The sequence below is a fragment of the Haemaphysalis longicornis genome, unplaced genomic scaffold, assembly GCF_048455015.1.
Source record: "Haemaphysalis longicornis isolate Haplotype H1 unplaced genomic scaffold, Haemaphysalis longicornis Haplotype H1 scaffold_9, whole genome shotgun sequence".
Taxonomy (NCBI): domain Eukaryota; kingdom Metazoa; phylum Arthropoda; class Arachnida; order Ixodida; family Ixodidae; genus Haemaphysalis; species Haemaphysalis longicornis.
The window spans coordinates 138,074,801-138,091,926 of record NW_027526460.1 but is presented as its reverse complement, the minus strand read 5'-3'; the positions used below and the strand labels follow the sequence as shown (position 1 = coordinate 138,091,926).

Genomic DNA, 17,126 nt, shown 5'->3' with positions numbered 1-17,126 from the left:
GATACGGTTAAAACAAAGCAAAGGGAGAAAACGGCCCGGCGCCGTGTGGAAGCGCCACCTAGGAGGACTGACGGTAAACAAGGCTCCGCAGTAGGCGACAGAGCCTAATGGCGCACTAGGTTTTTCGTGAAGGCCTGTTCCTGTGACGTCGTTGCAGACGTCACGAAAACACACTATTTGAACGAGAATCAACATTTTAAACTAAACTTATTCATTTCTCAGTGAATGAAGCACCGTTTGCTTCCGGACAAGCGCCGGAGGCACTATAAAACTTGAAATCTTTCGAATGAAACAAACTTGTATTTTGTCTGCATTGCCCCTTTAAACGAGCTCCTCTAATTCAGCTTCGCCATTCGCGATTTCTGACGTCAGTGGTCAAAGCGTGGGAAATAGTATGTTGCAGAGAACCCATTTTCTAGTTACGTCATTTCTTATGCCATTAAAAACTGCTAATGCCGCCAGAGGTATGTACGTGTTCGTGACATACTTGTTCAAGTCTCTTTTCACATTAGGTGTCCCCTTAAATGTTAATGTAGTAATATATTAGGTGCAGTTGTAACGGTAGAAAGACAGGAATGACTACATGACGCTACCGTTACATTTACGCTGTCACATCCCCTTACCCCACTCATCTAATGTAACCACCAAACACACACTAAGTAACGAAAGCCACCCGCCCACACTGGTTTGCAACAGCGACTGTACTGGCAGTTAAGTCCACCCCGCCATGAACCCGCCGCTTCGCTACAACCTCAATGCCAGTTGTAAGAAACTCGCTTAATGGAAACAGCCCACAGTTGGTGCCGGTGGTAAAGCTGTGTAAATCTGTTTAGTCTAATTAGTACAAAATGAACCTGGCCAATGCTAATTACACATAGTTTGTATTCACGCGGCTGAGAGTGGTAATTACCTAACCTGGTTATATTTTCCTCAAACGTGCCAGCTGCGGCCGTATTACGCCCGCATACATCTCACAAGCTCTGCCATGCCGGAAGTGAATTGTGACGTGAATTCAACAATACTAATGTTCAGGACCATGTTTTTTAAGGAGAAGCTTTAGTTTTATTTCTAACATTTCAATTAAACTGAACATTGCAACATGCATATATAATGAAATGATGGTTCGTAAAAACCTTTAAAATTGCCTGAAGTCTGAATTGCTGACGAAGAAAACAATGTGCTCAAAGACAATCAACCTATAATTAGCTTTACGAATATGTTACACTTCGTTTCCCCAAGATTTAGAACCTCCCAGACGGGTGAGAACACACGCACCGAAACTTCCAACTGCACAGAACCCGTACGTTCGTGCATAAAGGCATATTTAATTGCAGCTTGTAGTACAGAGCGAGCAGTGATATTAGTCTCAAGGGAAGGGGCGCGTATAAACGTGTACTCACAGCAGGCAGAGCAAAAAAGGAGATTCCCATGAGAGCGCAAAATGAGGCAATCAACTTCCCGGGCCACGTGACGGGCACTGTGTCACCATAACCTACTGTACAAAGGGTGATCTGAAAGGACGAAAGGCAAGCACACCGTCGGTCATCAGCAACTCGCACGTCTCAGCTGACTGGGTAACGTTGTCTTTCCCGGTGTTCGTCCACACCAGGAAGACAACTGGGGGAAGTCTTAAAGTTACCCAGTTCTAATGAACCGAGAAAAAAATGCATTGTCACGCTTTACCACGCGTAAAATTGCCAGTGAAGAAACCAGCAGTATTTTACTATTACTGGAAGCAGATCCCATAAACCAAACCAAAAAATTAGCAAGAAATCACCGCGTCCTATTTGCGTTACTGTATACGAGTTCCATTTCCAGCTTTCTCTCTATCTCTTTCTCACTCATTCACTCACTCACACAAGCACACACGCACGCACGTACGCAAGACGCATACACACACACATACACACAACCTAGTGTGCGCCACGGCAGCGCATTTCTTCAGCATACCGCATTGTACGATGAATAGTGTAGATACAATTGGTAACACGAAAGTGTTTTATGCCCGGGTACACCAAGACCTCACCGGCGTCATATCCGTCAAGGAAAAACGTCGCCAGGAAAAAGATCCATTGACGCGGCTGCGCCCGGATTCGAGCCACGAACTCTATCCCCGCAACGCGAGGTACACAGCGCTCTGCCCACAGCGCTAGGAATTCAAGCGCAAATAGGTGCACGAACGCGCCTTATATCTTTCCCACTACCTTCTGTATTCAGATGGTGCTGTCGTCTAGGAGAGGCGAAGCGAAGTAGTTTATCATGACGCTAATGAGCGCCGACAGTTGGCGCATCGACGCCAGCGTCTTCGTGTACGCGGGACGCGGGTGAATTGAGGCTCCGCCACCTACTGCTTTCGGTTTCGGTTCGGTTTCGTTCGCACGCTTTTCAAGCAGCAGGGGTTTCAGTCGGATTTACGCAATGTTGCGGCGCGTGCAATGCAGTGCCTAACGTTGATGCGTCTAACGGTACCATACCGATGTAATATAAATAGCGATGTGCAAGGCACATTTCACTTTCTTGTTTTACCGATTACTATGAAAGAGGCGACAACCACATTTTTTTGTTTGTATATTTGAACATACCCAAACAGAAGATAGTTTTAATTTCATTAATCGACATTTTTACAGAAGCAAGTCCTTCAATTCTACTGCTGTCGCCCAAAGTTTCTTTTTATGTCACACAGCATGTCTTCTGCACTGCAATACCAAACAATTACCTTACGATTTTCAACGCTTCGTGCTCAGTTTTAGCACACGTAATTTATAAAAGAACAACACTGCTCTTACCACCATTGTTCTCTTAAAAAGTCTGTAATGGCTTATAATGCTAATGTGGACGCTTTATCTACTAGCATTGGAAATTTGAATGGCCTTATAATTTTGTATTTCAGATACCTAGCTGGTACGTTTGCCCTTAATAAAACTTTATCACCACTTCACCTAGAAAAGGAAGACAATAAGCACTCATAACACTACAATTAATATTGGAATATCTTTGGATCCACACAGACAGTATCGTATCGAAGCAAAGTATTTTACTTTGTACCCGAGGCTTTGCCTGCGACCTGATATCATTAACACTGCATCTGCTTATTATGATGTGTACGTTGTAACAATAAAATGTATATATCCATCCCTCATCGTCTGTAGTTATATATAGTAGGCATTATATCGGAAGAATCGTTCCTTCTTATCAGTTAGTTGAACTAAGTGCAGAAGTAATCAAATTAGAATGAGCAAGAGTTTAATACTGTGAACTATACAGCGACTTCAAAGATTAAATGGATAACATCCATTATTGCAAAGGGTAGAGTTATTTATTTCCGCTTTTTATTTGGAAAAGTGGCGTTTGATCGCGAAATAACGCTTGACGCGGATCGAAGAGCGTGATAAGTATTGAGTTCGCTAGGGAGCAATGGGGCAGGTGGTTTTCTTCTAACCGGTGACAGCCCCGTTTCATCCCGCTTGTCACTAGCGCTGAAACGATACTAGGGATCCCGGCTGTCACCAAGACGGTGATTTTTATTCCTCACTAGTTTACGAGATGGGCGGGCCTGCACTCTATTGTATGGGGGGCAGTGACCCAGCTTCATTCAACGTAAGGAGAGAGGCAATGATTGCTCTTCTTACGACATAGAAGACCGTTCGCTTCCACTCAGGTGACAAGCGCAATTCTGAAACAGCGCCGTTTAATCTAGGGCGAAATGCGGAGAAAAGACGGAGACGTTTCACCGTAGCTCCTGTCAACTGTGAAGCACACGCAAAAGGCGAGGTGCACGCAGGTGGACGCGTAAACGCAGAAGTGAAATTGTTTAACTACGCCGGTAATGCTTCCGGTGCCAACAAACCATATACCCATAAATATACGGCTTTGCTACGAGAGCCAAAGCAATACCCGGAGCTACTGCCTGAAATTAAATTACACGTCAAGTCGATTCCGAGACGTCTAAAGAGCTTCGTAGAGCTAATTCCTCAAAGCACCAAAAATACTGTGCCCGAAGAACTGTTTCTCAAGAGATCCACGTTTATGACTAAGCAACCGGGGATTCCTGAACGCAAAGCTCTACACGCTTGGGCTCTTAACCGCGACAGTGTCGCGCAAAAACAAATGGGAATGTTTCACACAAACTCTTATTCACAACCTAAGAACACAGTAAACCAAGTTATTGAGAACTAATACAATTCGAAACTGTTAGTTCAAAACTTACACCGCTTTATTTTCGTAAATGTTCAACACCATCCGCCCATATGCGCGCTGAGCCAAAGAAAGTACCGGCACATCCACGTTTTCTTTTTTTTTAACTCCACCACATTGTAGTCCTTCATGTAACGCAGATGTATATGTCCAACCATGCGAGTGCTTTCAGCAGGCCTATCCCTTCGCCCTTTCGCCCGCCAGTGTAACCTCGCAGTGCTCTTGCCGGAATCAGGAGGCTCTTATTCGCAATCACAGTGAGCAATCGCAAGTAAGCTCGCATGCAAATCTTTTGCAGATCTTTATGTCGCTGGCCATACCGTAGATGAAATTGCAGGAATGTATTGGTTGATGCAGGAGTCTCTAATCACGGAAAAGGAACCCCTCCATAGGTCCGATAATTCATCACCCTCGAATGAATTGCCGTAAGCTATCTCAATCACTCGTTAACACAGCGGTCTATTTGCTCGCCATAATTTCAGTCGCAGAAGATAGTGACCACATTCCGCAAAAGGAACCGACTGTTTCTCAGTAAGAGTCTCTCGAAGGTTTCAGGTCAGCATACGTACTTGGCACTGCAGTGAGCAGCAGTGTTTGTGCAAAAAATCTTTGAGAATCTTAGAGCCTTCTCCGTCTGCTTCATGTTCGTCCCACGACCAACTTTAATAGTTGGTCGTGGTTTGTTCTTATCTATAGCTTCATATTGCAAGCTGAAAGTTATTTTAGCTTATGCAGTTGTTCGCGTACACTTCGCAAAATATAAAAGGCGTTTATAATGAAAGTTTTTAAAGAAAGAATAACCACGCAGATAATTTTTTTTAATTTTACGTGACTCATTTCATACTCTGTCTGGTCGTCTTAGGATTGAGTCGGATAGTATGGCTTCGCTTTTTATGAAGCCGTTACAAGAGCTTCGAAATGGCCAGGGAGCAAGATGCAATGCCAACTTCCAGCAGCAAATTGCCGCACGCTCGTGCACTAAAATATTGCTTCCCAGCCTCTTCAAAGCATCACAAGAAAGAAGCCCGAACCCCAGAGTTACTGCTTCGCCAGTGTGGCGCATACGCGCACCCGAGACATTTGATCTCTATAATTATTCAAAAAATGTGAGCAATGTTCATATCAAAACGATGAGTACGACATAGATTCTACTTGAGAAAAAATGCGACAAAAATGCAAAAAACAGCGCTAAAGTCGGCTTGGCGGGTGGTTTTACCCAACACTCTTAGATAACCCCGCGAAGATTTATTGCGCTGTTCACGTCAGCACGCTCAAATTAGGTCCTGAGAAGGATCGTAATTTGTACATCACAGCACATCTCCAAGCGAAAACTGCATAAATAATGTGTTGATGATGCGTATCATTAAAATCCAACGCTACGATGTTTGATTCCAATTCCTAAATTATAAGGTTTACGAGTTACGTTCCACTAAATCACGCGGGTAATTATAAAGCTTATCTTTAAAAAAATAACAATGACGGAGCCGCCATTGGAGCTTCTTTTGAGTGCTTTTCTAACGGGGCCTATCATTGCGTGTCCCTGTCAGATAAACATCATTTCTGGCATCAAACAACGCAGTGCAAGACTAGCAAAAATGGCTGAAAGCGAAGAACTACCGCGTGCTTTGCCGGGTGAAGCACGGGTGTTCGGGAGTGGTCCCGAAGCGAAGAAAAAAACAGACTGGGTGGTTCAGAAAACCACACCTAAAGGAAATGCTTCGTTCGCGCCTCTTCGTTCGTGTCTTTGCCGCACAGCGCTCCATCACTGATCTCCTCCCATCAACTTGCCTCTGGCACTACGTTCAGAAAGACGCGCTCTAGAACCCGTAGGCAGGCGTTCTCTGGTAATTTTCTTGGGTCGTTTAAGCTTGAAGGTGTTCTGAGTTTCCAGGAAAAGATTGATTGTGAGAGCTTCGATCCCGGCGCCAGATTCTGCAGAGATTACTTCCACCTTTGCTCTCGTCCCAAGTGCCAGCCGAGTCCAAATGGTGGTAAGAGGACGCTTATCGGATCACACGCTTATCGGAACCCAGTATTAGTGAACCGTTCCTACAGTTCGACGGGACAAAGCGTGAAAAAAGAAAAAAAGAAATGTCACTAAGAAAAGGAAAGTCTGGGAGAGATAGAAAAAGAGAAAGAAAAGAGCGCAGAGGGAAAAGGAGAGAAAAAGAACATAAAGGATCAGAAATAGGAATAAAGAAGCCAGGAAAAAAGAAGAATGAAGGAAAGAAAAAAAAATCTCGCCGGAGTTTTTGCCGTTTATGATTGCGCCGCCGCCTTTCGACGATGTGGGAGCCCGGACGCTGGCATGATTGTACGTACGGCACGTACTACATATAAAAAAGGACGATTAGAACGACAACAAAGCACTTTTTGGCAGAAGTTTTCAAGCACTCAAGTAATCATGTTGCGAGTAGGACGTAGTTTCTGCTTTTGAAGATGTAGATAGAAAATTGGTCTGTCTGATTGTTCTTTTTTAGCAGACCCTAAGCCGTCAGTTACTCCACTTGACTAAGAACATGTACCAGTTATTTATACTCATTTTTTAAGGCAGCGCTATGTAAATTGACCAGGAGGATGCGCAGTATTTCCCTTCAAGCTAAAATCAAGTCATCCCAGCGGCTGTTAACCGGAGGGTGTGAGTCACTGGAGGGTGTGAGGAACGTTGGTGTGAGCCGGCTATTAACTCGATCCACCAAATAAAGGCCAGAAAACAAAGGGGCTGTCGTCCCGCACATTTACCTTGTTAGACTAACATAACAACGACAGCGGTGAAGCGGGCATTCATATGTTGTTGTTTTTTTTTTTTTGTACCAAAGAAGCTACCTCCCTTCTGCTGCAAAATCACAAGTACGGAAAAAAAGATTTCTAACCAACTAAACACTACGTCGTCCGTAGATTGCATCAAAGGCGTTGGGCATGACTTGCCCATAACTTCTTGCAAAAAAAAATCCTGGCCAAACCATGATATGTTTTAATTACCGTTTAAGGGACCACGACACTATTACAAAAAAATTCCCCCGCATTTCCCCGAGGGGGAGAATGTGAAAGTGCGAATGCACGGTTGTCGGCCCGCTTGCGGCGCTTGCGCTCGGCCCCCGCAGCCCACCCCCTCGCCGCCTTCTCTTCCATCTCTTCCATCGGGTTTGTAGTATCACGTGAACACCACGCAGTTATCAAGCCGCTATAACGCCGCTGAGTCGCCAACGCACGCCGCTGACGACGTAGTTTGAATGCGTTAAAGATATAAGGGGCGTCACTAACACTGATATCACCGTCGCGTCCGTGGCTTGGTCGGTAGAGCGTCGCGCTGCGGCCGCAAAGTCGCGGATCGAAACCTGGCGCCGGATGCTGTTTCTTTATAGAGGAGCACTGCGGACGCCGACGCCGCCGCCGCCGCCGACGCAGGCGGTGGATGGTTTGGGGTCGCTTATTCGCACTTAAAAAGAAAGCGGATGGGTACCATGCCATCCACTGCGGCGCAAGCGCTTGGAAGCTTTCATTTGAGAGCAGCCGGGTAGTGGGCAGACGTTCAGGCACGCTTACACGCGATATAATCAAGGTGAAGGTGAATGAGCGGTTGGGGGAGCAGTGCAACCATGATAGCGATTTTTAGCTGACCGTTTTTCATGGTCCGCTTCGCTCCGATAGCAAGCGGGAGCACGATTGCGCATGCGTGACGCGCTTGGCCGCGCATGGCATTGGCTCCGGTTGTGCTGAGCGAGCCGCCGGTACCGGAGCGGACCGTCGAAAGCAGTCAGCTAAAACTCTCTGCACACGCAAATACAGAATTACATTAGCGAGTTTTAGCTTACTGTTTTTCACGGTCCGCTCTACTCGATAGCAAGCGGGCGCGCCATTGGATAGTTTTAGCAAACCGTTTTCGACGGTCCGCTCCGGTATCGGCGGCAGGGTCAGCGCGACCGGAGCCAATGCCGTTCGCGGCCAAGCGCGCCACGCATGCGCAATGGCGCTCCCGCTTGCTATCGGAGCGGAGCGGATAGTGAAAAACGGTCAGCTAAACTCGCTATTGAGCATGCGTAGCGCGCTTGGCGGCGAACAGCTTGGCTTCGGTTGCGCTGAGCTGGCCGCCGGTACCGGAGCGGACCGTCAAAAACCGTCAGCTAAAACTCCATATTAGAGTTTTACCTGACCGTCTTCGACGGTCCGCTGCGGTACCGGCTGCGCGCTCAGCGAAACCGGAGCCAATTCCGTTCGCGGCCAGGCGCGCCACGCATGCACAATGGCGCTCCCGCTCGCTATCGGAGCAGAGCGGACCGTGGAAAACGGTCAGCTAAAACTAGCTCTTAGCCGGGAACGTGTCGATAACGGGTAGTCCGATATGTTTTACTTTCATGTCTTGTTTTCCCGTTTTCTTTTGCATTTTTTTCTTCGGTGTCTCTGTGTTCGGTGTTTCTGTAAGCTACCAAGCTTACAGAAAGAAGAACGAGCAAAGTGCGGACCTCCACTGTGTTTCAATGTTAATTTTATCTAATAGGAACAGTTATCACGTGAAGCCCACACTTTTTGTCATTTTTATTGCGGCTTGCGGGAGGTCTTTCCGTAAACAAGATTTCCTGTTCCAACCAATTTTTTTTTATTTTGCTTTACAGGAGTATTCGAAAAGTATGACTATTTAGGCTGAACGCTAAGAAGCTTCAATTTTACTCAGACAAAATTGCTGTGAACTAATTCATGCGGCACACAGATACAAAGACTACGAGATTGCAACTTCAGAAGGATCCTCAGGAGAACAGCACTTACCACACCCCACCAAAGGGCATCAGCATAGTTGCCGAACTTTACAGGGTTTATGTCCTTCTCGGCGAGGAACACAAGAAATGAAGAAAAGATGAGTCCTAGAAATCCAATGTACAATGTGGTGATGAGCTCCTGCAATGAACAGAAGGCGCCAGTGTAAGTACAGGTATTACGGCTGCGTAGAGCGGTATTTCAAGAACATTATGAAACATCTTTCTGCCTCTTCGACCAAGCTCGGAAAACAATGCTCTAAATTAGCGAAGCTTAACTACTGCGCAAGGAAGCAAGTGTATACGAAAACGAACCACGACCTGCAGACTCTAGCGCCGCATTATTATCGATATAGAAAACTCGATTACAGGGTATCGCAGCTGCTAGTGGAAGAAAATTACAAAGAATCAATATCTTTAATAAAAAGGCCTTCTATAAATTAACCTAAAGTATACTTACACAAGGCATTTAGGTTATTTGGGCGGGATCAGGTCTGCTTTGTAGCAACGAGGGTAAGCGGAGACAAGCCTTGGCCCTGCCGTAGCTCGAAAGCAAATGTTTTTCGGTGCAGGGTAATTTGTCGCAGGCTGATAATAATGAACTATGCACCCTCTTCCCCTCCCCCCCAAAACAAAAGACGATGCCTAGTAAAAGCAGCTTTTTCTTTAGATTTTTGTGGACTTTCTTTACGAAGAATAGTGCGGCATCCAAACGAGCTAGAGCGATAAACGTCAACCGTGAAGGACAAGGTGTCGACCAATTTATAACCTCGTCAATTACGAGGGAAATAACCACAGATCTTGTTGTATTGCAGTATTTTTCGGATTTCCATCGTACGTTCTGCAAACATAGCGTCTCGAAGTGTTAATGCAGTGAACAAAATATTTGCAGCTCTAACCCAATTGAAACATTTTGTAGGTGAAATTAGACATTTCTTACGTTTTCATCCCAACGCTACCTGACGTAGAATGCGCCTTTTTTCCTTAATATTGGCCATTCACTTCCAATTTGGTGTGTAGCTAACCATACATTTAGCGTGGACCATATCTTAATTTGAATGAAGAAATGGTGTTAACTATAAGAGACATCACAAGAAGGAAATTATCGGCGTTTAAAAAAACGATGTGCCACTCTCCATACGCACTAGTCCTAAGTGCAAAATACGTGCCTGAGTCTTGGGCTTCGGGTGGATATGTGCGTGATTTTTAAACAGATGGAGTTTTCGGTTTACAGTAAGCGCTTGTGGCGCTTCCCACTCTTTTCCTGGTGTAATTGCGCGTTTCCGTTTAGCTTGTGAATGTTCGCACCTAACACCTATATCTATCTTATAGAAGTAAACAGATGCACTACGCAGTTTTTTAACTAATCTTTGCTTTAATAAATATACCTATAAACATACTTTGTCACATGACCGGAAGGACTAAATGTGCAGGTAATCGGCCAGAAAATAACCTCTTTCTTGAATAAGGGTAGTAAATGGTGGCTGAGACAGTGATCCTTCCGTGACGCAATGCGAAATGCTTGCATCAACACTTTTGGCTGCCAAAGGTGTTGACCTAACATATCTGGTCTCTGGCTGTTAGCGTTTTCACACTATGTATAAGTGCATGTAGGGTATTATTTTTGCATTCTTCATGCACAGAGCACAGGAACCGGACACAAAAAAGGGACACGGATAAAACGCTGTTTTTACAAAGCGTCTTTAAACCGCGTTGTATGCTTTTGCCTTCTTTTGTGCCCTGTTCCTGTGCGCCATGCTTAAAAAATATACCAACTAGCCCACCAGTAAACACTTGTAACCTTCTTTCTGCAACTGGAAATCCTAGCAAAGTTATTGGTATTTGTATTTCCGGTAAACGGCCAACAAAATACACCGCTCCCTTGTTCTACAACGTCATGAAAGGCGATTAAAGAGGTATTTGCACCTTTAGAATGACACGATTTCCTAAAATCTCAAGAACTTACTCTAAACAAATAATACACTTTTCAAGGACTAGGTCGGCCTCTGAAAGAACCTCGATTTCAGCTTTATTCGTGCAACACTAATGAAATCCCCTGCGAGCGTCATTTGTAACAGTTCTGACAACGCCCTGGCACTGCCCAATATTGCATTCGAGATTTATCTTGTATACGTTCTTTTAAAGGAAAGCGCTACGTATAGGCGGAAAGTACTCAACAACCTGCGGTTGGATGTTGAGTTTGTCTACCTGACCGGCTTTACCATTTCATATCTCACTGTATATATGAAGTCGGCATATCATCACAAGCAGGTGACGATGGCTTCTCACGGTACGCTTCAAATTTGGAGGAGAAATTTTCAAGCCGCCAGAATAACCAGCAGCAAGATGCCTCTCCTTGCTAGCTTGATAAACTGTACACAATATTCTAGGAATTGCCGTCCACTACTACAGCTGCCAGTCCAACCTCACTTGCGAACCCAGAGAGTTCTCCGAGTATTGATTGCGCAAGACTGGGCCCGGACGCCTTGCCCCATGAGATTGGATGCGGAATTTCAGGCGGATATTAAATTACTTGCTGTTCACAGATTCACGGTAGAGTGACGACTGCTTCTCGGTTTTATATTTGCTCAAACCTTATCTTGATGCTACAGTTGGATATAGCTTACCAGTCCTACAGCAGTAATTGCTGTCGACCAGCTGAAAGAAGTATTGGCCGCGTATACCACCTTGCTTCGCTGTCAATGTCGAGAAACGACAGTCTTCTACTACCCCTGGCCTGTAGTAACCTCTCTACCCCTCCCTCAACGCTCTTCCCTTCCCCTCTTCCTCCTGCCATAATAAATGCAATAAAGTTTTGCTCAATGCAATTAAATTTTTCGCCTTCGAACTGCTCGCGCGCCATCTTTTCGGATATTTTGTTTATGTTGTTCTTAGAATATATTGAGCTAACAGTTCCCGTTTTAGTGTTTTTCTTTGCCTGGCCTTTCTTCGCCAACATTTTCAACGCTCTGTTGTCTATTTGCTATCGTAAAGCACGGCCCACCATATATTCTTAACTAAAAGAACGGCCGTCCTCTCGATTGCGTATTTCTATTTTGCCTCAAATATGCATCTGGTTTTCTTTGCACTGAATAATGATGGTTTTTAGAAGAAAAGGTAGCAAATAGGAACCGTTGTGCCTATACACAACTCACGTGCAACCATACGTTTGCACGTTCTTTTATTTTTTTTTTTTTTTGCTCGGGCGTGTGAATCGATTTTTAGAGAGACAGACCAAGAATTTCGTGTTTAGGTAGCCCAAGAAAGACTATAGTTTTTTAAAATTCGCTCTCGACAATGCACTAAGGCCAACGAAAACAATTTAATGGGACAAGATCTTTACAGTCAAGAAAGTTTTTTTTTAAATAATAGCGATCGAAGAAATGGCAATGCACCAAACGCAAAGATAGAAGCTGTGTTGGGCAAATAACTAGTGGGGAACAGTGGGGGCTTATTGGCGTACAAATTTTTATCAAAAAGCCCATCTTTTCTCCTGGCAACATGAAACAGGTCCACTCGGGTATATAAAATTTCTGTCAAAAAAATCAAATACTCGGCGTTACAGGCGTTATCAGTGAAGCCCAGTATATCCACATTAATTGTAATTTTTCAAACCATGTGATAGCGAGTGAGGTTCTACAAAATGGTTTTAACAATCCTGCAGGCACATACTAAACGACGAATGACAAACCCTTTACTGGGGCACTCACGGCAAACGGAGACTGCTTAGTGTTAACTGGTTCTGTACACGTCAGTAAACGCACCGCTAGCACTAGTCGCTGAGTAAGATAACGAAAGCCGCTGTAAACGACGCGGGACTGCCGTTGGTAGAGGTAGAACTAAGTGTACATTGAAAGTGTAAAGAAACATGGAAAGCTCCAAGGTTACTTAAACACTTTCAAGTTTTTAATGTTGAAGCAATATTGTGAAATCCACAGCGCCTTGTCACAAGAACATTCAAATTCTTTCAAGAACGTACCACACTGATGCATATCACCTGGATTTGCATCCATATGCCGTTACCACGCTCCAAACTAACGTCATTCTTTCTGTACACTTGAGACGAAGAACAAGAATCCATCCAGGCTTGAAGGGCAGTGCTGTGACATCTTGAGGAGGAGCGATGGAGACGCTTGACGGCGGCTTTTATTGATCACTAGGTAAGCTAACGCCGTCGTATTGAAAGAGAAAACTGCGCTATGATGGCTCCTTTTTTCAGCTTCGCCTGTGCGCAATGCGCTGACAGTGAGCTACGAACGACATCCTAATTTACAAGGCGAAAACCAGCGCAGAGGGTGTTGGGGGTTACAGGGTGGCCGAGCTGCATGGTGCTGCACGTGCCTACCTGGCGGTGCGCGTAGACGACAGAGCCGAGCAACTTCCAGGTGCCCCCTCGCCTGTCCATGCGCACCATCCGGAGAATCTGGAAGAACCGTAGACCTCGAAGCGCCGATGCCGCGAACATCTGGCCGCTGCTGCCCATGGCCAGCACGACCACGGACGCAACGATGACGATCACGTCTGCGACGGGGCGAGGAGACAACTCCACAGTCACTTCACTGTCTGTCCAAACACACAGTCGCCGCGCCAAAGACCTGGCTTTGCTCGCTCGTGGAATAATACGAGAGCTTTCGACGTTCACCACTGAATCGACCTCGTTCAAGCACCACTATAGGTCGAAGCAATTAGAAGGGCAGCTGCTGAAGGAAACAATTGTCAGGTTCAGGTTATCCGCACTGTTTTGGAAGAGAAACCATAAAAGAGCTACAAATCAAAAGGCAGCCTTCTTTTCTAGCATGTAACCCGCCGCGGTGGCTCTGTGGCTAAGGCGTTGCGCTGCTGAGCACGAGGTCGTGGGTTCGATTCCCGGCCACGGCGGCCGCTTTTCTGACGGAGGCGAAAAGTAAAAACGGCCGTGTATACGAGATTTCGACGCACGTTAAAGATATCCAGGTGGTCAAAATTAATCCGGATCCCTCCACTACGGCGCGCCTCATCGCCTGCGTTCCGTCGGCGCGTTAAACCCTACAATCAATCAATCAATCCATCTTTTCTAGAGTGTGAGCCAATAAAAAGGCAAAAACACGAAGCGAAGTTATATTACCCGGCTGCTAATGTTAACGTATGTAAAAGAGAGATTTTTCAGCGAACACGTCCCCACTTATTTCAAACACCTCCAATCTTCCCGTTTTTTTTGTTATGCCCATACAGAAGTGGTCACGAAACCGGATGATAACGAACGCGCAAAGAGGATTTTCTATCCAGGAAAAAAATATAAAAGGAACGATTCCCTTCAACGCCGTACCCCAGCGCCTGCCGGAAAAAGGGATGATGGCAGGTGCAGATTCTCGGCCCGTGCGCACGCAAATTTGGTAACGCGCTTGTTAGATCCAGCACGCTTACTCTAGCGGAACAACGAAAACGAACAAAAGGAGAGTGGGCGGCGGCAAACGGTAAAAACGTGCATTCCACACGGGCTTGTTCCTTTGAAAGTTTATTTCCAGCCACAAGCCGGTAAAAAAAGAAAACGCGCAGGAAAGGAAACGCCCACGGAGGGTACCACCGAGAAGCTGCCGTGCTCTCTACCTTGTTCTCGGTGGGGGTGATATTTTTGACTTACATTTATACGCAGAAGAAGAACCTAAACCACAACCTACCAGTTGCGTAACATGGCTTACAAAGTTATTCATGATGAAGATTTCCTCAATCTTCCGGCAGCTATAAGATAATTTCCAAGCCGCTATTTATAACGTCATTTATAACGTTATTTATAACGCTATTTATAACGAATAATAATTAAGGTTCGTCCTTATTTTGGGTTGAAGACTCTAATTTCATTGTACTATGCTTTCATTCATAGTCACATCAGTTATTGCATATCGTCTTGGGGCAATACATACCCGACGCACATGTCCCCCTTGCAACATATCCAGAATCAAGCCATACGGATTATTACTCATAGTCATTTCCGTTGCAGTTCTTTACCGCTGCTTCGTGCACATAACATTTTATCGGTTTCTAATTTGGTTAAGTATTCTCTTTGCATCATAGTATTTAAATTCTTCAGCGGTAGGCTCCCTATCGAAATTATCACTGCTAACCAGCTTCCACTTCAGAGCTGCACTCGTTTGTGCCCTTCATAACAATGTTTTACTTCCTAAAGCTCAAACTAATTATGGTAAACAAGCTGTTCATTTTTCTGCTGCTTACAAATGGAACTGTTTGCCTCACTTGACAAAAAGTGCTTCAAATATTTTTTCTTTCAAAAATAGCTTACGTGCTCATCTTCAGTCAATTTCAGTTCATTTTGTTTGCGTTTATCACATGTTTTGTTTGCTTTTTTACTTTGATTGTGCAATCTAAGTTTTGTAATATCTATTTTGTCGGTTTCAACATAATACTGCAACTACTGTTTGTTAAAACTTTTACTTGTTGATGCTTGTTTTATAGGAGATCCCCTGCAGTCATTGACTTCGGGACCTCCTCCTGTATATACCCATTGTATGTTCTTTCATTGTGTTAAATAAACCACCATCGAAGCGAATCGAATCGAAATATGCAGTGATATGCCTTTGCCGTTGTTCTGCTGTAAACAAAACAAGCTCTTTTCTCAAAATACGCTGCTACGCGTGCATCGAAAACTAAGTCGATCTGCTGATGTGACTCTAAATATGACGTTATGGTCCGAGCATTGCATTAACGTATGACGTCCTGGAGGAACATCGGGATATGGGCAAGCGGTGCGCCTTGAACCGGCCAAATAAAAATCGCTTTATCACACCGCCCCCTATAGCTTTTGGTTGCCGGTATGCACCCGACCAATGACTTCACAAGAGTTGGCATGTCTGCACACACTTGAGGAGCACAGTCTGGATCACTGAAACCGGCTGATTGATTTTCTCGCCCTCAGGCGTCCACGCTGCACCTTCCATAATCGTATCCAGAAGGAGGGGGGGGGACACGGGGGAAAAAACGGGGCGCTTTGCTTTACTCGAACACTGGGTGATAAATTTCAGGCTTCCAAGTTAATGGAAAACCGAATAAAGCACCACCACAGTTCTTCGACGTCGATTACTCCAAAGTTCGCTAGACATCCTTGCTATGCCAGGTGCGCCAGAATACCGAAGGTTTTCTTTATGTCATTTTTTACATGAGATGTACATACCATTTAGAATGTTATCAGTTAAAATATGTGTACAAAAGATGAACAACGTTTAACGTTCCAGTTGATTATTATTACTTGTAACCATAATGAATTAAGTTGCGCTTTACGAGTCCATCCTGTGCAGAGACCAACCGATATATATATATATATATATATATATATATATATATATCTGAGAAGAAAAACTTCGAACAAGGAAAAAGCACGATTGTGGCCTACGTTTCAGCAAAGAGAACTTGCTTTCCTAATATATATATATATATATATATATATATATATATATATATATATATATATAATACGCACGCGCACGCCGGGTGGGATCCAAACCCACAACCTCCCGAATACCACTTTTTTCACCACTTTCTTGCTGACTCAAAAAATTCTTCATCTGTTTCTATGACCCCACTTTGCTTTCCGAGGTTTTCTTGACAGCCAACCCTTATTCTGTCTTAATTCACCCAGCCCCTCATTTCCCATTTTCTAATTCGCTACAAGCATAGCGAGGGCCTCTGTTCTGGCAGTCTTGGTGCCAAAGGTAGCTTATGAGATTCAACGCTGGTCGACCACACTCGACGTGTCGTAGACACTCGAGTCACGCCCCGGGGGTTAAAAAGATCTCCTTCACCCCGAGTAGCCCGAGTGGCGCTGGCTACCACCCCCAAGCACAGGAAACAAACATACCTTTACATAAATACCCGAGAAGGTGGAGGGGAAACAGCCAAGCCGGTGGCATAGTGGTCATCGCTTCAGACGCGTATTCTGGAGGTCGTGGGTTCGGATCCCACCCGGCGGGCATTTGCTCTTCACTTTCTTTCTGTCCTTCCAAATTCCTTATCTGTTTCTATGACCTTCTACATTCTCCCTTTTGCTTTCCGAGGTTTTCTTAACTGTCACCACTTATTTCTGTCTTGATTCAACGAGCACCTCTTTTCCATATATATATATGTATATATATATATATATATATATATATATATATATATATATATATATATATATATATATATATATAT

At 44.7% G+C, this 17,126-nt stretch overlaps 1 protein-coding gene across 2 annotated transcripts in view; it reads right to left on the bottom strand.

Annotated features, from left to right (window-relative positions):
* Nucleotides 1–17,126, bottom strand: part of LOC144152795 (potassium voltage-gated channel subfamily KQT member 1-like) — a 269,224-nt gene that overhangs the window by 126,210 nt on the left and 125,888 nt on the right. For both annotated transcript variants that reach the window (XM_077684256.1, XM_077684258.1), the window contains exons 4-6: nt 13,291–13,466; nt 8,959–9,087; nt 1,401–1,511 (exon numbers count right to left, since the gene is read on the bottom strand). In XM_077684256.1, coding sequence (XP_077540382.1) covers nt 1,401–1,511; nt 8,959–9,087; nt 13,291–13,466 — 416 coding nt within the window. The remainder of the gene's footprint in view (nt 1–1,400; nt 1,512–8,958; nt 9,088–13,290; nt 13,467–17,126) is intronic.